The sequence below is a fragment of the Rhopilema esculentum genome, chromosome 6 (assembly GCF_057945365.1).
Source record: "Rhopilema esculentum isolate cy_ngs chromosome 6, ASM5794536v1, whole genome shotgun sequence".
NCBI lineage: Eukaryota > Metazoa > Cnidaria > Scyphozoa > Rhizostomeae > Rhizostomatidae > Rhopilema > Rhopilema esculentum.
In genome coordinates this window covers 6,474,512-6,499,836 of record NC_142820.1, presented here as the reverse complement: position 1 = coordinate 6,499,836, position 25,325 = coordinate 6,474,512, and the positions used below count along the sequence as shown (strand labels likewise).

At 36.9% G+C, this 25,325-nt stretch overlaps 1 protein-coding gene and 1 non-coding gene across 2 annotated transcripts; both read left to right on the top strand.

Moving 5' to 3' along the window:
- Window positions 1–41: 41 nt before the first annotated feature.
- On the top strand, window positions 42–24,078 carry LOC135686474 (ubiquitin carboxyl-terminal hydrolase 4). The gene is made up of 27 exons (XM_065202717.2): window positions 42–337; window positions 2,568–2,695; window positions 5,428–5,688; window positions 6,072–6,217; window positions 7,670–7,728; window positions 8,218–8,239; window positions 8,881–8,951; window positions 9,289–9,479; window positions 10,265–10,398; window positions 10,651–10,809; window positions 11,723–11,833; window positions 12,195–12,308; window positions 12,470–12,553; window positions 13,079–13,173; window positions 13,465–13,542; window positions 13,686–13,814; window positions 15,280–15,353; window positions 15,553–15,596; window positions 16,192–16,342; window positions 17,046–17,116; window positions 18,145–18,260; window positions 18,628–18,732; window positions 21,020–21,064; window positions 21,608–21,680; window positions 22,320–22,350; window positions 23,225–23,313; window positions 23,862–24,078. Exons 1-27 carry the CDS (start codon window positions 189–191, stop codon window positions 24,012–24,014), a joined length of 2,883 nt encoding a protein of 960 aa, XP_065058789.1. The 5' UTR covers window positions 42–188; the 3' UTR covers window positions 24,015–24,078.
- Window positions 17,443–17,515, top strand: Trnaf-gaa (transfer RNA phenylalanine (anticodon GAA)). The gene has a single exon. It is a non-coding gene; the product is annotated as a tRNA-Phe (tRNA).
- Window positions 24,079–25,325: the final 1,247 nt, after the last annotated feature.

Below are 25,325 nucleotides of genomic sequence, written 5' to 3'. Positions count from 1 at the left end.
GCCTCGCATCAGATTTCGACGCACCAGCGATACTAGTGCCTAGTCCTCAATGATTGATTTCTCGTTGGGTTGTCGCAGGTTTAGTGCGTAATAGTGGAAGTCGCCTTTTGCAATCAAGCAAATGGCCGTGCCGAGCTGAGAAAAGCAATTTACTTCTAAAATTAACACGTGAAATTTAAGTCCCTGAAATGACTATACACTCAGAGGAAACGCCGAAAAGTATGGATGAGAACGAGAGACTGGATGGGCCTAGCCTGGAGGAGCCACCTTCGATTGACGAGCAGAAGGAGATTATTTCGGAATATTTGAAAGAGCCTCTTAAAAAAGGAGAAACCTGGTAAATTCAAATACTTTACAATGCAGATGCTCCTAATTCATACGTCTCTTGTGCATTTACCAAAATCTTTGAAAGCAAGAAAGGAGGGTTTTATAGAAACCTGGAGGAAGTGAAGCAATTTGTTTGCTAATTAGTCTACCCAAACTCCCAGAAGGGCTTTCAACGTTTTGGTATAGAGTGACTGGGTTGAGTGAAATGTTCTTTGTTAACTTGACTGATTTCGGTCTTCTTTGGTGTTGAAAGCTAGGGGGTGCTTTTACAGAATTGAAAGATTGGCATGTTGCTGATTTACAAATTCAGATTTTCCTGATTCAAATAACTCTAATTGCTGGGGCTAGGCTAGCTAACATTGTTTGTTTTTCATAGACAGTGATCACTGTTTCAACTGAAAAACAAAAGCTCTTGCTGTTTTCTAGGCATTGAGAGCTGGAATTTGACTTTTTCCAAAAAACTTTATTTGTTGCATCCAGCTCTTAAGTTTATTATGGTAGCAGTAGTTTTGAGAAGCTTGAAAGGATAAAAAGGGTTATACTAGTGTATGTGATTGCAGGGCAATATAGTCATTTGAATTATTTTGGTCCAAAAGACAGTCAGATTTCTCAGGGCAGTGAAAGTGCTCTTAAAGAGGCACTTATGGAAAAACTATAATTATTATGTGTTTCCTGAATGCATTGAGGTCAGTCTATGTAGAGATTATGTACTTTGTGGGAACAAAAATTTTGTGTCAAACCAGACAAGGGCAGAAATATTGGTGTATGATTTTGATGAAAGCAATGATGCGAGTGTGCGAGCATGTCAAAATGTAGTCAACAAGGTTTGCTTGTTTATATCAAGAGCGAAGACATTTCTTTTTCTTCCACCTCCACTACAATGGTCCATCGCATCCTCCATCTACCTTTACAAGAAGAAGAAATGACAGTCACCGATTGAGTCAGCTAGTTTAACCAGCCCTGAAAGAGAAGTGCAAGATAACATCAAACCCTTTCCTTCTGCGCAGCAGACCAGAAATGGAGTGGGATGTCAAAAATGTATACCCCAATTTTTAAAGTCTATTGTCTCTTTAAACAAGACTCTGCTAGGAACTTGCAAAAATAAAGGAAGTCCACAAAAAAATTTATATTTACCCAGAAGTCATCATTTAAACCTGATTTGGATATAATATTGCTGGTTTTGCAATGGGAAATTTTTTGTCCTGTAAAATTCACTGTATTTGAAATGCCTTTGCTTGGCAATGTTTTTTTAAATTTGAACATTACATAAAAATCCCATAGCATATTTGGAAGCAGGGTATGTTATATAGCACATGATTCTATCCATTATTGTTATTATAAGTTCTATTCTATCATTACTAATGCTGGGTATATCATAACTTATATTCAAAGAATGATTGACCAGGTTACCTTTCACAATGATATGGCAGTCCTTGAATTCATGCCAATTTTGATGCCAAATACATACCAACAAGAAACTTTTGCATCATTAAACCAGTAGCAAAAATGTGGGGGGCTATAGAGCTTTCTCTATGTGGTATACAAAATGAATGTTTCAGTTGTTTTCGTTTGCATGGCTTCTCAATATCAATCTATTTACCTTTTGATTCTTTCTAGAGTAAAATCATCTTCCAATGTCTACCTACTGCTTGAGTATTTTGCCAGCCTTTATTGAGTTTTCAGTTATCAAGAGGGCTATTGAGGTCACTCATGAATGCAAATGTGAAAATTTAATATCAGTTCAATCAAAGATTTCATCCTGGCAGAAATTAGATAATGTTATTTTAGAATTACCCAGAAAAAAGAGGAAATATAGAAGGGGCTGAGCCCCCTCTTCTCCAGCCCTGCTTTAAACACAACCACTTCCTCAAAAAAATTGCCTTGCTTTTGAAGAATTATGTTGTGAACCCATAAACTCACTTCACAAGCATTGGCAACCTAAAAGTTATCTAAAGTTGGAAAATTTCTGCCAGCCCATGGCTGATTTAGGTAAGTATTTTCATGCAGATCTTATCTGCACTGGATTGAAAGGGATGGTTGTTAGCATTCAACAAGAACTATTGTTCATAAAAGTGATGCAGATCTTTCAAATTTAAAATCTTTCTTTGACTGTGGCAGCATTTATCTTTGCTTAATCCAAGAAGTTTGTCATATGTGTAGGGGAACATGAAATGACATCATCGTTTTTTGGAGGACCTATTAGTGGTTGTCTATATTTCAAAGGTTTTTTCCTCTCTCAGGTACCTCATCTGCACAAGATGGTTTAAGCAATGGCAATCATATGTTGGCTTTAATGATTATTGTGATTTAGACAAAGGCAAAGAGATTTCATTCCCTGGCCCTATTGATAACACTCCCCTGTTCAAAGGTATAGTTGTTTTAGCTTCTATTTTACTAATATTACTGGAGGAAATTTGAAGAAAGTAACAAAAGGAAGTTGGAACCAACTGTAGATGGCAATCCTGAAGATTTGCTGTTACTGTTAACTAGCAACATGCCAAGTCAGATCTAATAGCAAACAATTGGGGCAAGGTCAAGGACCTGTTTACTTTACTAATAGAAGCAACTGTTTTTCAGCTGTGTGGTTTTTGAATATAGAGGTCCTGAGACCAACACTCTCGGATCTTATTGCTTTAGTACCCACAAAAGAATCTTGGTTCAATCCTTTGTTGGCCAGCAGCTTCTAAGGTAGCAGATCTAGCAACCTTTGACCGAATTTGTTCTTACCATTGTCATGCTCACATTATTCGTTATGTTAACATGCATGTTTTTTTATCTTATGGTGATAAAGTGCTGCTTGCAAATACTTCCTTTTATCAATGTATTTCCAAGTGCCTTGACAATCCATCTTGAATTTATCATCTTAGAATTTATTTTATTATCGAATTTATCATCAATCCATCTTAGGTGCAGTTCTTGGCAATCCCTCTTGCCACCAACCATGGTAGCAGTCTTCATGAAACCCTTGAAAAATGTTAATATTTTGGCCCCCACTTTCAATCTTGTCTCATCAATAGGGATATGAAAACAGTTTTGAAAACGGCACGATTTGAAAACGACACAATTTGAAAATGGCACGATTTGAAAATAGCACGATTTGAAAACGGCACGATTGGAAAATGGCACGATTTGAAAATGGCACGATTTGAAAATAGCACGATTTGAAAACGGCAGGCGACGCTTGAAACAGAACATTTCTATTGGAGATTTCCCTCTCTTTGAATCCAGAGCGCTATCGTTCTGTTTCCAAGTGTAACCCTTGAAAATTTAATGCCTTTGTCACAACCTGCCGTTTTCCAACATTTTCCGTTTTCATATTAAAACGATACAAAATTGAACAATTTATGGAAGAAGGGGACAACCTTCTCGTTGGACAAATATGCACTGTTGCGTAAGCCCTTCTGGGGAGGGTTTTTTAGCGTTGCGTTACTCTCCACTTAACCCAGCTGGTGGTAGGAACTGGATCCTGAAATCACTGGCGTAAAACCAATGGCATACAGAAAGCGAGCTTTCCAGCCTGGGCCATCGGCAAAGGCTTTCACACAAAAACTGCAGCGTCTTAGAATAAGATAGATGCATGATCTGATATTTCGCATACAACTTGCACCATATCTTTGTTACATATTGCTTGTTGTCGTGGACTTATAAATTATGGACTAAAATTTCATCGTTGCACTAATTCAAGAATATGGCGAGCTCCTTTTTACCCTTTTACTTTTCTTGCGGAAGACACAACATTTTAAAGAAATGCAGCACAAATCTTGTCCAAACTGGAAGCCGTTGGCTTGAAAAATTGATTTAATTTACCATTCGAGAATGGTATTCTAGAAGCATGTGGATGCTAAAATGATAAGTAAATGGTAAATGATAAGATAGCAGGTCGATGATTAAAATGCGACTTAGTTTTTGTGAGTGCTGGGCTAAAAGACGATTAAGATGTAAGAATGAAATTCTGCAGCCTTGAGGCCCCCCTTAAGTAAGAATGAAATTAACCGAGCTACTCTAGCCCCGGTGCTACGGTCATTTGGTCTGTGTTTGATTGCATTCAAATGTCGTCACAACAGTCACAGAACAGCTCTTCAAAATTATTACGGTGAGCCAGTACGGTAGACAAGACCGATGAAACACATCAAAATTAAAAAACACAAAACAATTTCTTGTTTTTTTGTCACCTTATTAGTTTTCAGCGCTTTGAATAAAGCCTGGTTCCCACTTGGTCGTTTGGGTCGTTTGGGTGGAAAATACCCAAACGACTAAAAAGACACAGTGGAAACGTACCTTCCAACAACCCGAAAGACTCAAACGACAGTTGTCGAAGAGATAGAAAAAATTCCGCGACCCAAAATACCCACGCATGAATGATTTTTGCAAGTGGAAACCGTCAAACGACTCAAACGATTCAAACGACCCACGCTTTAATAACTTTTTCTTCAAGAATAGGAGATTTTCTTGTAATCGCGTGTTTGACTAGAACAAGAACAAGATAGCTGAATATTTCACAGCAAGCTTTATGGAAGAAGTTCAAAAATGCGAGTGCCATTATAACAATTACTGGAAATAGTTTAAAAAAAATACAAAAATGTCAAATCATGGCAAGCTATTGCACTGAAATTTAGTGATCTAACATCGTTGTCTGTACAAAGTCACAAGAGGTAGAAATAGTTGACTTTGCAACATCAGTTGTTGTTTATCAAATGCTACCATCGCTCCTTCCACGCATGCCGCCAAAATTAAATGAGCGATGCATGGTGCAAGCAACGAACAGCATCAACAACAAACGACTCAAAAGACTCAAATGACCAAGTGGAAACCAATGTGTTCTTTGGGTCGTTCGTGTCTTTCAGGAACGACTCTGACGGCTCAAACGACCGAAACGACCAAGTGGGAACCAGCCGTAAAAAGCAAACGAATGATTACAAAAATTGGCGTGCGATAAAACACACTTCTCTGTATGGGGGAGGCATGTACCAGCACGCGTGAGTGCATCGCCCGTCTTTCCCGGGAAAGCCTGTAATGTCTTTGTATTGCTTTGCCAAATACTTTTTATCTACTAATTATTGTTTGATATATTTAATTTTTTTTCTAAATTATTTTCCTAAGACATTACAAAAAGTGATGATTTGAAAGATCACATGATGGAAGAAATAGATTATCACCTTTTGCCTATTGGTGCATGGGAAGATCTAATGAAATGGTATGGTATGGTGGACGGCTCAAAAACTTTGGCCAGGAAGGTACAAGAACATGGGCAGTATGTCAAAGATTTGAAAGTAGAAGTGTACCTCCCTAAGTTGAAGCTTTGTCGCAATTCAGAATTGGAGAACTGTGTCGTGAAAGAATTTAGCAAAACAGCTACTTTAGGTTTGTACCACACCTTGTGTATTGTATTTGAATTTTACAATTCCTTTGAATGTAACTGTCATGTTAAGGGTTGTCTTACGTGTGACAAAAAATGATCTTGATCCATATTTTCATGAGACGAGCAGGGGAATATTAAGTTGATCTGCTATAGTTAAGAGAATCCCTGTGAAAAAGCTATAGAAGAATTAAAATGAAATAAATAAGACAGCATTACTTGACTTAAAGCACAGAGGGTTATAAAACTGGAAAGCACACACATTACTAAAATTACTTTATCCGTCTTGTAAATATTGAATTTAGCAATTAACGTATTCTAGAATGTTTTTTCCTGGATATACATGAAAGTTATATATAGTTATAGATTTTTAATTATAATTGAACAGATGATGTTATGCAAGAGATGAGAATTGCATTCAGCGTACCAGAAGATAAGGATATTAGAATTTGGAATAGGTATATGAGTAGCACATATGAGCTTTTGAAAAATACATCATCGACTATTCAAGACGCAGGACTTTATGATGGGCAGGTGAGACAGATCAACCTTCGCTTTCTAGAATCACGTTTACAATGTCTGAAAAGAATATTTCCTAAAGTGGTAACCAAATAATAGGGAACGAGGAACTGAGGAATCTCTAAAAGTGGGAGAACAAAATATGTCTTACGCAAATCTTTAGGAAGCTGTTGTCATATACTTCGAAATATTTACAGGCCTGCCAGATTTGCAATCACAGACTCTTACAAACGGCTAGGAATCTTATCTTCTTTGTGGAAATTAACTAAAAAGAATGTCTGGTGATGTTTTGGAAAGAATGACTTAGGCTTAGATGTAAGGTATTGTTTCAGATTTGGTCGTTTTTAACTGTTTTATGTAGTAAGCTTTCTTTGTATTTAAAAAGCATTGACTTTTTTCTTTTACGGCAACTGTATGTTATTTTGACAATTTTATTGCCTTATTGTTTTTCGACGCACTGGGTTTCAGACGGACCTAAAGCACTTCTTTGATTAACCTTTAAATGGTATTGTCAGAAATGCTTAATTTTTTATGGTTGGAATAGCAGTGAGCCTCCAAAGAACGTGATTGCAGTGCTTTCATCTTCCAAACAGGACACGAATCTTCTAAAATTTGTTGTAAGCACCTACAAAGATAAGTCGAGCGCTTTCAAATTATAAAACCTAACGTGAATCTAGGCCAAAATTTAGGCCACTTTTTTTGTTACTAGTAAAGGAAGATGGGCAACAATCCGGTAAGTTTATGGTTTAATATCATTAAAAGAAGGCCACCGTCGAATGTCAGTAACTTTTTGTTTTCGGGTTGATGGGTTTTTTCAAGGTTTCATCGATGAATTTCGATACTACCTTCACATGTAATATTTCAGCGTTTGAGCTTTGTGACAACATCGTTACGAACGTCATTTAATTGGTGCGAACTCTTATCTTTTCCTCATTTGAATTAAAGTAGAAGATCACTTTTAAACGAAAGTCATCATTAGTTTTAGATTCTGTCCGATGGAGGGCTCCAATGCTTTTGGCTAAAAATTTCTCTAGCCTCTTTTGAGTTTCGGTAACAGACTGTTCTCAAGAAAATTTGATAAATATTTAAAGCTATGTATTTCATTAGAAAAAGTGCGAGACTTATAAGGTCTTACCTTCTTTCTCAGCCAAATTAAACCGCTATAAGTGATGTTTCCCGAAATTTCTCACCAGTTCTGCGCTGTTAGAAAATTGAATTAGTAGATGTTACTTGCGTTGCGTTTATCAAGTTGTGTCATTTACCATCTTAGCTGGGTCTGCTTCTCTTGATTTCTACCACAAATATAAGAAAATTTTATGCACAAAAGGGGTTGCAACTACAAATTTGTAAGGGGGGGTCTCATACTGTTACCGACGTAATTAGACTTTCATTGAGGATCTGCTTTTCACATAGAACTACACTTTGTAGACGAAAAATTATACGAAGTGTTCATGGCCTTTTTTCCAGGTCGTTGTAATGGAGCAAAAGAACGATGATGGCAGTTGGCCTAGACACACAAGGTCAAGGTAAAGTGACATTTAGCACAGTACCCTTTCCCCCTTTCTGTGTTCTCCTGACTTATCCTGGAAGGTCTGTGATTCTGTCACTACTTTGAGGCCACATATTAAGTGTCTTAGCTTTCTGTGTAGTCAACAATTCTAAATTTCCTAGTTCTTTGTGAAGACATTTATGTATATACTGGTATTCTTTGCTTTCAACAATTTGACAGGCTCAAGAAAATGGAAAAATTATGGGATTGGGAATTTCTGATGTTTGTCTGTCTTGAATTGGGAGAGTTTCGTTAAATTAGATGGAATTATCTTGGATCATTCAATTTTTATACGTACAGAATATTTGTCTCAATTATTCACAGCAACTGTCATGAAAATCGCACCTGCTTGTTTGTTATGCCCGGTAAAGACTTTTGCTAGCTTCAATAGGCGAGACCACGGTATCTTTGAATCAAAGCCTTTTAACTTCTCTTGACATAATTTTTGAAATTTGTTTTTTTGCAGCTCCATATCAAATACATCAGGGGTAAGTTTTTAGATGAGCAACCATTAAATCTATCTTCAAATCTACAGTCCTGGCAAAAAATTCTGGGACACTCGAAAAAATCAAGCTAGTTTTGAATCACCTATCCCCGTTCCTCCCAGATCAATATTTTTTGTGAGGGTAGTTTAGCTTGTATGCTCTCCTACTATATTGTAATCAAATCACCCAACATTGACCACCGGGGGAAGGTGGTGTGGGCTACCAATATTTGTGATATGAAATTAAGATATTTGACTTCATTTTTCATATAAAAGTAACTGTTTTTTTGTCAAATTGTAGCCTAATTGAGTAAGTTCTTAATTCAAAGGGGCAGTTCTTATCGTTACAACTCAATCAGCTCAAGATATATTTCTATGGTGAATTGATCCAGATTGTCGGGAAAAAATTATGTTTGGGAATGCGTAAAAGAAGTTTGTTCTGTTATTCCCCATTCATTGCTATTATAGAAGTAATAGAACTCTGCCCGCTAACCATTAAAGGTACACAGGTGTTTGCAGATATGTTTTTGTCGTAAGCGCTACTATCGATTTACGTTGTTCTCCGCAATATGCTTTGGGTCCAGGTTGGATTAAAATGCCAAGTTACTTACATCGTGCTTATGAAAATTCATTTTGTTTAAAAAGGCTTCTCCAACTGCAATGGAGTCATCATCTTTTGCATCTGGCTGGTCGCCTGGTTCATCTAGCTTTTCAAGGTTTGTCCCCTTTTGCAGGCTAACTCTTTTATAAAAATATAGTTAATTATTCAATCAATTGAATTGTGTTTTTACACGTTTAATTTATATGAATCGCTGCAACCTGAAACACACATAGGTTACTCTTGACAAGTCATTGATTACCCTGAGTTTGGCGTAGTTTTTCATAGGGACGTGATATTTGCTTTCTGCCCTTGCTACTTTGCCCCAAAACCTCTGTTCCTTTTGTCCCTGCTCTTACTGCTCCACTTCATCACCCCTCTTTCAGTTTGCCCTTTCACTCGTCAATTGAATGGCTTCTCGACGAATCTCATTCATTTCTATCGAACTCTTGCAGTACTTACGGCCTGTCTTACGGCAGCTCGTACTCTGGATACTCAGATGAAACCAGAAGAAGACGAACTTCCAGTGGCAGTGGATCCGGCAGAGCGGGTCTTTGTGGCCTCAGTAATCTTGGCAACACCTGCTTTATGAACTCAGCATTACAATGCTTGAGTAACACAGCTCCATTGGCCAAGTATTTTATAGGTAACAATCGTCCATGTCCTTTTACTTTCTAAATCGTTACCCTCATGCTAGGCGTTTAGGGCATACAAAACAGAGTAAACCATTAACCATGCCATCGCCGCCAGCACCTTCACTGCCATCGTCATCATCGCTAACATTAATCTTTTGGTCGACCAGATCAACCATCCAAGGCAATCCATTTATTAACAGCGAGAAAGTGTTAGCATTCGGCATGACCATGGCAGGACTCGGTCACCCGACCAGCGACAATGTAAGTCTCTGCTCTGCCAACTGAGTTACCTTGCCACATTTTCTCTCAGTTAATTTAACAAATCCTTTTCTACTATCATTTAGTCATTTAGGAGTAGTATTAAATCTTTACAGCCAGCTTTCATTCGAGAATGACCTTTAAACTAAGCTTTGTCAAACAATGAGAGGTTAAGAGTATCCTTGATAATCGGAGATTGTCCTCCCTGTCATCAATTTGATCATTATCATAAGCATTATTATTATTATAATGAGCATCATCTGTCGTTATCGTGCGTTATCATGCATTATCATCACCTGTAATGTACATCACAAACTTTGTCGTGTATCATAACCTTTATTGTGCGTCATTATTAACATCCTGGTGAGTCCAGTATTCTAAAGTCTTTTAAATGTCATTACGACCGTCTGCAATGATCTTTGTTAACGCCATTATCTTTGCTAACGCCATTATCACCATTGTGGTCGGTAGTATTTTAGTCGTCATCATCCGATTCATTATACAAGTTAGCAGTAACGATTTCTTTTTTCAATTTTAGCTGGTAACTACAAAAACGAACTAAATCCTCAAAATCCGTTGGGAATGAGGGGTGAAATCGCCATTGCCTATGCTGAGCTGATGCTGCAGATATGGTCCGGACACCATAGTTTTGTATCTCCTAGGAATTTCAAGGTTTTTTGCATTAAACTTAAATTCTTCCATTGCATGTTCACTTTAACCCTTTTAAAACTAGAGCCACCCAACACTACCTTTTCTTGTCCTTTTAAGTTTTTTTGCTTTACTTTTACGTTTCGCCAGTGTGCTATCTATCCAATACCTCTCCGACTTCTTGCCGGACGTTCCAAAATATTGCATCCCCTGTCACCTAATTATAAGATCCCATACATTAAGAGTTTAAAATTACAAAAATTTTCATCCACACAGGTTGCAGTCGGAAGATTTGCACCACAGTTCTCAGGGTATCAGCAGCAGGATTCCCATGAGCTTCTTGCATTTTTATTAGATGGACTTCACGAAGATTTGAATCGTGTTAAAAAGAAGCCGTATGTTGAAATCCCAGACCACGATGGACGCCCAGATGACGTATGTATAAAGAGAGAGGCCCTCTCTCAGTTGTCAATGTAGTGGATATTGTTTGGTGTCATGTCAATTAAGTGGTGCGAATCCACAACACCGCAACGTTCTGTGCTGCATGTATTTTTTAATGTGTATAGGTTTTGCTTATTTTGATTAAATGTTTGGTTTCTTTGACTGAATTACCAGCAGATCACATCAAATGAATTTGACCCAGGCATTTCATTTTCGGCTTGAAAGCAGGTGACAAGTTCGACTCGCTAATTGAAATGTTATTCGTCGATATGAATTTCTTTAGGAGACAAATTTTACGTTGTTAATACTGTAAATTTATCATACAAGTGCTGAGAGCACAAACCGTTTATTAAGACAATTTTTAAATGATTATATGTATCCCTTTTTGATGCAACCATATGTTTTGACTGTTTAAATTGTTTTCGAGCATTTAGAAAGAAAATTCAAAACTTTCATGTCTATATCAGGATTTCAATTAGGATTTCCAAGAAAATTAGTTTTGAAGGAAAAATTTGTCCAGCTTTTGCATACAGCTTTCAGATATTGAAATTCTGACTAATGGCTAATTATAACTGCACTCTTTAACACAAGTATAGCGTGTTAAGATTTTAAAAATCGTCAAAATACGCCAGAGTATAAATTGCTCAATCACTTTCAATGCGTCTTTTATTAGTCAAAAGGAAGGCAGTCTTGAAAACTAATTATATAGAGTGGCTGAACAAGATCGATTGTCGAGAAGCCAGTACTTAAGATGACGATCTTTCGTAACATTCAAAATGGCTGCCAAAATAAAATTGCTGCAAAATTAAAATAGCTGCCATAGCCAATAGGCTGCCAAAGCAAAAAGTGCCTTGCTGCTAAGCCTTCGACGCTTTTTTCCCCATTTTATGACCCTTTTCTGTTACAGGAACTAGCACACGAAGCATGGGCAAATCATCAGCTCCGGAACTGTTCGATAATCGTAGATCTGTTTCATGGTCTTTTCAAATCCACTGTTGTTTGCCCAATGTGCTCAAAGGTAAGAGTTTTTCTGAAAGAGAGGTTTATCTTAAATTGTCAATTTTTTCTTAGTGATGAATTTTAGTAACAGTTTTATTTATTTCTACCTGCTTAGAAGTCCTTGTTATTTATATAGCCTATGCTCATTGAATTTTGAAGATGCAGTGTATATATTCTGAAATTGTCCTTAACCAACCGTGTTTACAGTGATACAGTGTATAAGCAACTTAGATTGACATTCGTTACACCTTATGTAAGAACGTCTTTCCACTTTTACCGATAATATCAGTCTCGTATGCTTCTTTCAAGGAAAATGTTGGAGACTTAATTACTTTGTCCTCGACCTGCCAACTTAACTCAATATTTTCATTGTATTTCAGATCTCTGTGACATTCGATCCATTCTGTTATCTATCGCTACCACTGCCAGTTGTCAAGGAAAGATCCCTCAGCATCGTTTTCGTTCCACTGGAGTCCACCAAAAGGCCTGTCCTTGTAAGTACTTTGCTATTGTAAAAATGGAGATCCGCCCATCTACCTGAAGGTAATACAAAGCAGTTCTGTAACGACACCTTTCCCATTATAAGAGATGCTTATGTGTGCATGATACTTTCCCGTTGTTATATCTTTGTTAATTTTGACTTTATCACTTCCAGATGAAAGTTGTTGTCCCCAAAGCCGGCACTGTTAGTGATTTGACTGTAGTTGTTGCGAAGATGACTGGTGTTGAGGCTTCTAAGGTGAGCAGCAGTTTGACTGTTTATAGTTGTAACTTGAAACTTTCTAGGTAACATAGCTTACGAGCTGAATTTACGCCTAGCATTGCGTCCATTGACGGGTTTACCAGGCTGTGTGGGTGGCGTGACAGCCCCCCTCCCCCCCAAATATTTTTGTTTTCTTTGGCAAATTTTGCTTCGATTCGGTAAAAAGCATTTTTTGGTAGTCAGGAGTAAGAAAATGATTCACAAAAGTTGCTTTATTTATCTTCTTATCTTCTTCATCTTAAAGTCAAAAACTGAATTTTAAAAATGGGCGTTTCCATCAGTTCCCAGTCACCTTAGCGATGTGACACAAAAAGCAATCATTATCTAAAAGCCCTCCAATCTTTGCCGCTTATATCGTCACTGGTTGCATTATTCATTGCTTCATGCTGCTTGCGAACAAAGTATCACAAAGCGGGGCGTCATCTATGCTCCTATTCTAATGCGCCGATAAATACAATGTTATAATGTTATGTGAGATTGAGAATCCCCTCTTATTTTTAGCTGGTCATCGCCGAGGTCTACAGTCATCGGTTTCACAAGTTTTTCGAAAGGAGAGACGCACTTAGTCACATAACAGAAAAGGATCACATCTATGCGTGAGTCTGTGAAGAAATTACTATTGTTCGTTCTGCCGTGTAGTCCTCGATTCCGTATAAGCGGAACTGTACAACTGCATGTAAAGCGGTTTTTTAGATAAATATCGAAAAAAATAGCTTCACCTTCAAAAGTTGTATTTATTGATCAACATGGCAATGGAGAGGGAGGGAAACAACTTTAAAAAACTGTTGAGTTAAAAAGAAGTCAGTAAATCTATGTCTTGTTTTACTGTCAGTTTGTTTATGAAATGTTAGATTATTTTTTATATGAAACGGTGATTCCTTTCTCAGGTTTGAGGTTCCCATGTCTAAAGATGACACTCGAGACTCAGAACTGGTTGTTCTTCCTGTCTACCTTCGTCTGGAAAGGTTTGTCCCTACGTGCAGTTAACTGTTTTGAAGTAACCTCGATGTTTTTCAAGTCATATCCACCTTTCTGAACCGTCAGTTTTTTGTTCAAAGCCTTTTGTTCTTTGATGTCTGTAATATTTTTCACACCTCTTCTTCATCAGATCATCATCACTGCCCTACAGCACCTACTGTGGATCGCCGACATTGTTCGGTACACCAATGCTTGTTCCTGTGCCAAGAAAGGGTGTTAATTACGACGATTTGTACCAGATTATATTACGATCTTTAAGGTTAGTGATTTTGTCACATAAATCCTTTACCTCCGAGGGTACAGCTGTTGCCTGTACATTTTAATTCACGTGAACAAAGTTGAAACTTACACACTTGATATTTCTTGAATAAGAGTTCCAGGTATGTCTAGTCTTCATTTACTTGATTTACAATTAAAAGAGAGTAGAAAAAAGCAACCCAAGTTAATGGCTCGAAAAAATGCCCCTGTGTTTATTTCAAGCGAAGCATTTTTAAGCCGCTATTGATTGGACTACTTTAGTTTTTCAAAGCTTTTTCCCCGGGGTAGAACCTCCCTCAAAATCAAGGAAATGTATAAATCCATATCCTTTTCTTCTGTTTTATTGGCAACATAACGTTATGGGGAATCAGTAAAATGGAGACAAAGAGAAAATTGCATCTCATGGTTGGCTGAATTTTTTATAATACATTGCCTAAAGAGAGTTTGACATAAACAAAGTTTAACTGACTCCCCGTAAAGAAGAACCAACGTGTTTTTAAGTTGCATATAGGACTTGTTATATGAAATGCTCTTATATAACGTTTATAGCTAAAGGCAGGGGTGTCCGATTTATTTTTGGTAAAGCGACATAGACAAAACCTTACTGCACATGCGGGCCTGATGAATAATTAGGTAAATCATCGGGAAATTTTGTATTGAACAGTAAATGTATGAATAATTTCATTTACATGAAAAATTTTATATGAAATGTTACATTTCTCGTTTGCAAAAAGTTTATTCATGTCACATTAAACGTGTAGTTGACACGCGAGGAAAGTCATGTAAATTTCCTCTGCATGCTTAGATTTTACCTTTGACTTGCTCTGTTCAGCTTCTAATTATATTGAAAAAGTAAACCTAATAATGAGACTATATGCCTAATATTGAGGAAGTATGCCTAATAATGAATAAGGACATTTTAGAGGGGATAGCCCTCTATAAACAAACACAAGGACCGAATTATTAAACAATTTATTGAGTTAGCACGGGCCACAGGACATGCCCTCGTGGGCCACATCTGGATGTCTCTGGCTAAAAGTGTATTTTGATGACGAACTTGATCGGTTACTGCTGACAATAGTGGTGCCAAAAACAACATATGGTTCAGGAGATTTTTCAAGCTTAAATGGGTCTCTAAATTTTAGATGATTAGTCAAAGCAAGAGAACCTGTTAGCTCTATATAAATTTTTAAATAGATTCACCGTAGATGTAACGTTTTATTGTTAAAAGAAAAAACTGAATGTTGGTTATAATTTAGGGATTTTGCATTTTTCGAAAAGCTGTAACCAGGAAATCCAGTGGAAATTAAAAGTTTACTATGTTTGGGTCTGAAACAATTTTCGTTTTGCCTTATGCCTTGTGCCAGGAATCTTGTCGTAAATCTGGCTACACTTTCTTGAAATTTCTTTCTTTTAATGGTTGACACACTTATGATGTTTTTAGAAGCATGGTTTTATAATTTTAGACGGGTAATGAAACCACAAAATGAAGACGATAACGACAAAGCAGAAGACGAGGTTAACGGAGAAGACAGTGGAGGTATTTAAGGTTTTGTCTTTAGATTAAATAGGCTATTAACTATAAATTCCCTAACATCTTATGTTGGGTGTGGAGGATCGACATGCACTGATGGTCGAATTGCAGCACAATTTGTTAAGCTAACCACATTTGCATTCCTTCAAAATGTAATTTCAACATTGAAAAAAGATTGAATTTTCGCTCTACTTCCTTTTTTCAGACGATGAAGGGAAAATAAAAGAAGACGGATACAACCAAGAATCGGTAGAATGTTATTTTTTGGAAATGTTTCATAATGGAATATGCTCGCTTTGGTCGGTAGAACATGACGGCTCTGAGTTGATTTTATAAAATATGTATATTTCACGTAACTCTTTGAATCTTTTCCTCAGTAAATCCATCAATTTACCGCTGTCGTAAAAAGACTACATTATGAAACTGTGTTACCTTCCATTCTGGCATACCTTCTTCATCCAAGTGACGTACGCAAAGTAGTTGTTGTTTCAGTTCCCTAACTTTATTGTAGTGTTTCCTGTTCTCTTTAGAAATTTTTTCTTTCTTGGAATCTTCAACTTTATGAGGTGCTAGCGGTTACTGATTGGTCAAAAACAAGAAACCAATCAAACGCGTCGTTTTCTCTCTAACAATCGAACGCGTCGTTTCGATCCGCAACTGGATATAATTTTCTGCTCACCTTTTGGTCTTTAACCGACGTTTACACGCTCGGAAGAAAGTACTAGCGTGGTTTGTTCTCGCTTTCCTTGCTAATTTGAAAGTTAAGACATTATATACACCTAACCCTTGTAGATGCATCTTTAATAACAGATCGATTTCAAGATATGTTTTGTTTTTCTTTTAGGATAAGAACGAAGAACCGATTGAAAATGATGAGACACAACCCAAAAACAATAAAAATCGCAAGCTGTTTTGTATAAAATCTGTGAACTCGTATGGCAATTCGGAGTTGCATTCGTTTGCTGTTGATGACGATGACGACTTACGCTTAACAAGTCTGTCGACAATTTTTTTTCTTAAAAGTCCCATTGTTTTGAATCACAAGCTGTGTTATTTGCTTTGGATTTGAGAGTTTTCTTATGAGCTCTTGATCTACAAAATTATCAGCCTGTTTGTAAGCTGATTATTCAGGAAAGTTAAGGTAATTGTAATGTACCTCATTACACGAAATTACGGGTGTGACGTAATTAAGGAATGCCACTTTATAAATTCCTTAAAAAACTCCTTGAAATTTTGCATCCTATTTTCGGAATCCTAAATTGACGATTTTTTTGTTCTATTTTTGTGCTACATTTGTGTTGAGTTTGCCTTACTGAGAATGTTGACTTACGCAGCACGTGTCACGGACTAAATTTTTGGCGACTGTTATTAAAAAGATGATACTTTTTTAAAAAAGCCTTTGTATGATCAATCTTTAAAATCCATAACTGAATAAAAAATCCCTTTATAAATGCAATTGAAAATGCATTTGTGCTAAAAAAATCCTTAATTATTGAAACTGAAAAACAATTTCTTTGAAAAATTTCCTTTATTAGTCTTACCTACTTTTTCACTTCCTTAATTAGATCCAACCAGGGAAAGAAAGTGCTCCCTTTATTGGTAAAAATAGCAATTAATTTTATATTTAGATATTCTATATATATATGAAATTTTTAAACCAAGTTAAAGTTTCCTTACAGATTCAAATTTCATTTTTAGACAATACGTATTTGGCGATTGACTGGAAACCGAAGTGGAAAAAGCTATATTTTGATGAAGATGCAGATGAGGTGTGTTCCTACTTAGTGTGTTTGCTTTTGTTTGAATTAAATTACTGTGTACCAACATACAGAAAAAGAGCTGTTAGTATATATTCAGTTAATATTTACCGTTGAGACTCGTGGTTTTAGAGTCAAACCTGGGAACTTAAAAATAGTGACAGAAATTAGTGGCCCTTTATGATAGGCCGCAAAACTTAGGTACAGAGCCGAAGAACATTTTTTATGTAGACTCTTCACAAAATGGCAACAGGGAGGTGCAAAAACGCCGTTTGGGTGGATGTCACCCGTTAGTATTGGCAATGGTATTTGCCCAGTTTCAGACATTTAGTAGGCATGCCGGGATAGCTCAGTTGGGAGAGCGTCAGACTGAAGATCTGAAGGTCCCTGGTTCGATCCCGGGTCACGGCATAATTTTTCTTTTCTATAAGTGATTTTTTTCATTATACAAGCCGTTTGTGGCCTGTACCTTAACATAATTTTGATATATTGTATTTATTTAAAATATAGATTAATTGGAATAAATCTTTTTCGCGAGATTTCATCAATGACTTTATGTATTTCGTCAATTCGAAATTTGTCACTCGCATTTTTTTATAAAAACAGGTTATAAGAAATGGTAGGCTCAATTTGTCGAAGGTTAAGAAACAACCCTACCCAAATTGAAAAGAGCCAAGAAACTTTTATAATTTGCAGTTCACTGCGACGAGAGCCATGCTTTTCAAAATCGTTGTTAATCACCAATCATGCAAAAAATTATCTTTCAGGCAGCATGAAATAATATCTATATTTTAAGTTAGAGTTTGTAGGTCAACATGATCCTACTTTTGTAGGAACAATGTGTTAATCTTATCAACCAGTGCAGAATTTTAGAAGATGTCATGAGCCTTCCCCTGTTTGTCGTCTAGGAATGCTTCAAAAAATAGAGCAGAAAAATAGTTGACAAAGAATGATTCTTTAGTATAACTATGCATTTACATACTTAACTCTGTTGTGTCGTGCTCGGAATTTCATCTGGTTTCCTTGTCGGTATTTTTAAGGATATAGACGAGCATCCCAGTGTGCGGCAAAAAGGCCCGAGAGAGAAAACGATTCAGTTGCAAGATTGCTTAGAACTGTTTTTAACAAAAGAAAAGCTAGGTGCAGAGGACCCATGGTAAGTACTCAGTTTTTTTCGAAGCCTATCTATTTCTTTTTATCGCAAAAAGCATTCCGGCTTTATCAAATCTGTGTTTTCGTTTGTTTTATCCTTATTTCTGATTGCTTTTCCAGTAGTTTTACTTGATTTTTTAACTTGTACACGGAGCCTTTTGACCCTTGTATTGTTTTCCTTGCGATATATGCCATTATAAAATTCTTGACAATATATTTCCAAAATAAAAGGAATTTTTCCTAGGCCAGATTGGAAATACACTTGCTATAGATAGCTTTCACTTGTCTTTGCAAACTTTCAAAATAATTTCATAAACATTAGCTTTGTTGCATCCATGTACTTAATTCATGAATTCTCATTTATTTAAAAGGTATTGTCCAACTTGCAAAAAGCACCAACAAGCATCAAAGAAATTTGATTTATGGGGACTTCCAACCGTTCTAGTTATCCACTTGAAGCGATTTTCTTATAACAGGTATGTCAGTTTGAAGATAGGCCTTTTTCGTTTGTACCTACCTAGTACCTAGTTTGTAGTTTTATCCATCACGTTTTGTTTCCTAGAGTAATTCCAGCAGACAGAATGCAAACGAAAATACAATCCAAGACAAAATATCAGTGTTAGAACTTCTTTCAATGTATAATATTTTCTAGCATTCGGTAGCCATTCCCTGTTTCTTGATCTTAATGGAAACCATAAATCATGTTTCATCGTGATCCCGTCCTAGAAAGCTAGTTCGGTACTGGAACACAGTATTGTTGACATTGATTATATGTGGCAAAATCTGATGCCCATGGTGAAAATTTCACGAAATGGAATGAAATTTGAGATGTAGCAACTTGGATTGATATAAGTATTATTAGGATTATTCCAAGTTCTGAACAATATGCTGAATAAAAAGACAGAGTCTCCCCTTCCTAAACATGACTCTACTCTGCAGCTTGCAAATGAATTTGTAGATTTCTTCGTGGGGAAAATTGAGAAGATTCAAAATCATTTTGACCTGGCCATGAATAGGGATGAAAATAGTAATGTTGTACCAGAAGAACCAATAGTATATAAGACCCAAATGACTACATTTTGTCACCAAACCGAAGATAATGTTTAGAAACTAATAAAAAGGTCACTAATAACAACATGTGGTCTAGACAAAGTGCAAACGTAGATTTGAGACGTTGTGGGAAACCTTTTGTAAAAATCATTGCTCTAATAATTAACACGTCATTTCTGACTTCGGTTATGCCAGAACGTTTTCAGTTAGTTATATTAAACCCACATTTGAAAAAGCCAGGTCAGGAAGTTATAAATGCCAATTTCAGACCAGTTTCCAATTTGCCTTATGCCTCAAAGTCTATAGAGAAGGCAGTTGCAAATCAATTTGTTCAACATATGGTAGGAAATGACCTTTTTGAGCCATTGCAATCCGCATATAAAGAGGGATACAGTACAGAAACAGCATTACTGACAGTTCACACTAACTGACTGATGGCAATTGATAAACAAGAAGTCTCTATTCTTGTTTTGTTAGATCTTTCAGCGGCGTTTGATACAGTAAACCACTCTGTATTTCTTAAGAGACTTTCCAACAGATGCGGAATTCAAGGGGCAGCCTTGAAATGGTTTGTTTCATATCTAGAACATCGTTTTCAGATGGTTAAAGTTAAAAATGAAAAATCAAAGGAGGTGCCTCTATCTTGTGGTGCTCCACAAGGATCGGTGCTGGGCCCATTATTTTTTCTCGTATACACGCTACCCTTAGGAGACATTGTTCGGAAAAGAGGCGTGAAGTTCTTCCTCTATGCTGATGACACACAACTCTATATGTCATTTTCACCAACTCAAGAATGTGCAACTCTCCCAATACAGCAAATCGGGGGTGTATTCAAGAAATTCAGTCCTGGATGCTAACAAACAGGCTAAAGTTAAACGGAGATAAGACTGAACTATTGGTGAACGGAACGCGAAAGCAATGTGCAAAACTGTCAAACCTGTTTTTCAATATTGGAAACAGTACAATTAAACGAAGCGAAAAGCACGAAATCTTGGTGTAGTTTTTGATGCTAATTTGTCACTTCAATCACATGTAAACTATGTGCAGCTCAGCTAGGTATTACTTGCATCATATCCGCCTAGCTCGGAAGTATCTCACTCAAGAAGCTGCTGAAAAAGCCATCCATGCTTAAAAAAGTTGCAAAAAAATCAGAATACTGCCGCCAGGATTTTAACGAAGAGAGACAGTCACATGTCCCCAGTATGAAAACAGCTTCATTGGTTGCCAATATCATGCAGGATAAAATATAAGATCTTAACGACTTACAAATGCATCAATAACCCTGCACCAGTATATCTTACTGGGTTAGTCACATTACGAACAGCAGCGCGACGGACAAGATCTGTTGATGATGACTTGACTCTCGGAACATCAAGGACAAAGCTAGTGACCGCTGGAGATTGTGCATTTACAGGTGCCTCTCCTCTTCTTTGGAACAGGCTGCCATACACGTTGCGAGCAGTGGATTCTTTTGACGCTTTTAGGAGTAGACGCATCTTTTTTAAGAATATTTTAATTAGATTTATTTGTTTTACGAACATTTTTAGCGTTCTTTGTAATACTGTATATTATATCACTCTATTAGTTTTTTGAACATTATGTAATGCGCCTTTGAGCCGCGTGGATAAATGGCGCAGTATAAATGCCTTTATTATTATTATTTTTAAGTATCCTGAGAATAATAAAGCAGTTTACTTTCTTATTCTTTTAAAGGTGGTGGAGAGACAAAATCGATTCACTTGTAGATTTTCCTATAAGGTTGGTTGAAAACTTTTCTTTGCAAATAAGCATTCTGTACCACAAACCACTACAAAAATTCTTATTTAAGGTCCAGTACATTTTATATATTCGTTATTTACATAATTTTATCAGGATTTTTTCACTGGAATACAAGCCTTTTTTCATTATGATAGTCAAAAGGGACACATAATTTTGTGACAAAGCTATGGCGCAAAAAAGGATATTGGTGACACGATTCCCACTTGTTTATGTCATTTTATCTGACCAACTTATAGAGAAGTCGTTTGCCCAAACTAATCCCTGTACTTTTTTCTAGTTGAGATTGCACTCTGAAAATATAAGATTTTTATATGACTATAACCAAACCATCATGTTTCCTTTGGTCTTCGTTAGCTGCATATATCAATCCATTTCATTTTTAAGATTGTTGCTAATGTCACGAAAACGGTATCATGTAAACTTCCTGATAAGTAAAGCATTAACTAGATGCTAGTTATAATCTTGCTGATGTTATTGTCTGTATCAGCTGTGGTTTCATACATTTTTTAAAAACACTTCCAGGGACTTAAACTTGACCCCGTATGTTATCGATAAAGAGCATCCCCCGGCAGTCTATGATCTGCACGCTGTCTCGGTGAGTTGAAGAAAAATCTGTTCTTTGTATTCTCTATTAGTTGTTAATAGTTGTATATGTTGACATAAAGACGGCTGTGGGAAGTGATCATGCTGAAGTGCCCCTTGGCTTGGGGGGGGGGAGAGCAACTTCACTTCATACACGACTCGCTCTTCCGATGGGAGCTGTTCGCAACAAACTTAATCTTTATGGAGACCCTTTCACGTGAATATTTTCTGAAAAGGTTTCCTAGATTTGCTAGCTGCTTTTGCTGTTTATAGCTGAATTTGTTTTAGCAAAAGGAAAACTTTCTCAGTGATGAGATGAAAGCTTTATTGTAAAAAAACTAATAATGTATTTGGTGGACAGTTAAAACTTTGCTGTCTAAGAGCGATACCCTTAATAATCATCACATTCGTGTAGCTCGTTCTCTAACTAGATGTTGTAGTTTGTGAATGAATAAAGACACCATGCGGATTTTTGCTAGTGTTGGTTATATTACTGTTTTGACTCGTTCATATCCTTGCTTTTTGCGGACTTAATTACTATAGTGAATATTCAGTTAATAGCCCCTCCTTGTAGTCATTGCAATCACATGTCTGGTGCCATAAATCTGAGTTTTATTTAAAGAGGTGCCTTACTTGTTATCTTTTCTCTTAGAATCACTATGGAGGCATGGGTGGAGGCCACTGTAAGTGCTTTGATGGTGTTTTATCTCTTGTATGAAAGTTTTGTCGCAGATTTTTGAATTACAAATGAACACTTCAAGTTACATTATTTAACACTGGCATGTAGGGCAAAAAAAAATTTGAGCAAACTTTGTATACAGAATAAAGTGAATACTCTGAAGTGATGGGCTCTTATTAAGGGTGTTTCTTGTATTGATATCAAAAAGCTTATCCGTATATTTGATGTGATAGAAGCAAAACAAGTAATCACTTGATATGAACTTTTGGGTTAATAGCGTCTGGCTTTGCAGTGTTTGGTAGGGAGGGTTTTAAGGGTATTTTCAGTTCGTTAATACATAAAACCCTTCGTTGCTAATTTTTCTGTAAATCAGTGAATCTGTCAACCCTTAAAGCCCAGAGATATGCTAGTAGAGTAGATTATTTCATTGCTTAAAGAATGAGCCAGGTAGATGAATCATGATTTCGAAAAACGTAAGGAGGCAAAATTGTTGACAATATTTTGCAGGGACAAACTTTCGGACATGAAGAAATCAGAAATTTTGCCCCATATAATTTTTTTGGTTTCAGTGTATAAGTGTGAATGCTTTTTTATCTTGGAAAATTACAAACATAATCATTTTTTATTCTAAAAAATAATCAACCTCCAGTCATCATTATAAATTCTCCCAGTGCAATGGCAGAACTCTGGGACCGCGGAAGCGGGGAGGCTGAATGCTTTAGCCCCCTCCCTCTAGTAATTTCCTAAATGAACTGGAAACCATTCAAAAATCGCCTTGCTCTTGGTTTTAAGATGTTCTCCCCCCAAAAATAGTGTTCCGCGGTCCTTGGGCGGATTCATTCTTCGTACATCATAAGCTTGCTATATTCTTACTGCAGACACTGCTTATTGCAAGAATTTCTACGATGGCAAATGGTACTACTTTGACGATAGTAGCGTATCGATTGCTGATGAAAATCAAATAGTGGTAAGCAAGCGAAGCCTATTTTCTTTTCTTTCAAAGCAAACATTTACAAAGACATCGATGATATAAAGACTACGCTTGTTACAAAACTGGTTTGCTATAGAATGGCGGCCAGTTTTTGGGTATTTTAAAATTTGCACTTGTATTAGACTGGCGGGGCCCTGTCATTGCTCTTGGGGAAAAGTGTACATTTTTCCAAATGTACGTTTCAACAAAAATTTGCTGGAGTGCTCGCAATTTTTCTACCCGATGTAGGGTTTTTCAGCTCTGCAAGGGCTGCTGCTTTCTCCCAGCTTCCCCACCTCGTACCCTTGCACTCATAGGTGTATTATGTGTTGGTTGGTGTTCCCAATATAGAAAGCTTAGTGTTAGCAAGGCTAGATGTCTTCATCTCACGTTACCTACCCCTTTATCATTATTATTAGCTAAAAGTCGTCTGGGCACCATAAGCTGACACTGACTGACTCCCCAAACCATCTCTCCCACCACTATTACAGATTTTGCCTTCTTCAAATTTCTATATTGTATGTTTGAGAACATTTGCATTTCAGTCAAAAGCTGCCTACGTTTTGTTCTACACACGAAGAAAGGACCCCGCCCAGCCACCACACCCTGGCAACGAATTTTTATCGGATGACGAAACAGCAGTGTTCCAGTCACAGGACACCAGTAGCGACGAAGGCGACTTTGATATGGAAACTTAGCAACTCATATCACCATTATGTTCTGCGATTTAAAATTTCAGTTTTAGAATCCTTCTGCGTTTCAGCTCTCATTGTATAAACCATGCCTGAATTTCTTTAGTGTTCATTTGACCGTTGTAGAAATCGTGGTGAGGAATTGTCGCCCAAGGGCAGCCCCTTTCCCCCGAAAGCCTGTTAATTTTTCCCTGTAGTCATTCTTTTTGTTGAGTTTGGGCGGAGCTAATCTCTCCTTCCGGGAACGTAGCAAAGGTTTTGGAGCTATCCAATATATTTAACTCAATAATTTTGGAAAATGTGAGAGAGTAGAGCGATTTTCTCAAATTCCCTTCAAAGTAGGTATAGTCTCAAAATTTAGTAGAGTAAACACTCTATTAAATTTTGAGACTACACCAACTTTGAACTCTATTAAATGACATCAGATAGTTTCGAAAGGGAAAAACAAAGGTGGGATGTGGTCCATGGAATTGCTGTTGCCAAGCCCTTTAAAACAGTGAAACATTTATGTTGCTTTTTAAAAGGAAAATGATTTTGACAGTGCGATTATGAGTGCGATTATCTGTATTGTGTTCATAAAGAAAACCATATTTACGTTAAAAGCTCTATTAAGCCCCCTTTTGAAGCAAAAGCTTGTAATAAGCCCCTCTCTTTATTAAGCCTCCTTTAGTTTTTATCAAACTAATCGTTGGATAGAAAATGATATATTTTTCTATTGGCTATGATTGGGACATATCAGCAGTTTCATAGATGTATAGCAAAATAAACACACACAAAAGACATTTTTGTGAATTTTATCTTGAATTTTTCATTATCTTGAACCCCGCTCTCTAATAAGCCTGTTTCTCTTTTAAGACCCATCTAGAACCTCGAAACTTAAAAAGTCCCCACGGGGCTCAATAGAGCTTTTACGGTTTATGTTTCATCTGTGCTATCAAAGGCACCTACACGGTGAATAAAAAGGGCCGATCATGTTCTGGTTGGTTCGGTACAGTTTAGATGGTTGCAAAGCGCGGTGAATACGCGCATGGGCCTTTCGCAGATGGCAGGGTCGAGGGCAGGGTTATGGCAGACATGCAGGGCTAGTTTTAAGTATGTAGCACTAGCCTTAGCTATAGCCTGAAAATCAAAAGCGTTAGCAATGACAAGTAAATAAAAAGTTACACAAACATCACCTCTGTCATTTTGAAGAAATAGAAGAGTATTCATGCAACCAATATTAGAAAAAAAAGGCTTAGAATTTGACCAACTAAAATTTCTTATCCATGTAGCCTGTGTTCCAGACAAAAATTTAGGCAAAAAGTATTTGGCAGCGCC

Bases quoted from the DNA above. Each gene is read 5' to 3' on its own strand.
- LOC135686474 (XM_065202717.2), top strand. From the start codon at position 189: ATGACTATACACTCAGAGGAAACGCCGAAAAGTATGGATGAGAACGAG. The intron at 13,174-13,464 runs GTGAGTCTGTGA...TTCCTTTCTCAG, and splicing joins GAAAAGGATCACATCTATGC to GTTTGAGGTTCCCATGTCTA. The intron at 18,261-18,627 runs GTAAGTACTCAG...TTTATTTAAAAG, and splicing joins CTAGGTGCAGAGGACCCATG to GTATTGTCCAACTTGCAAAA.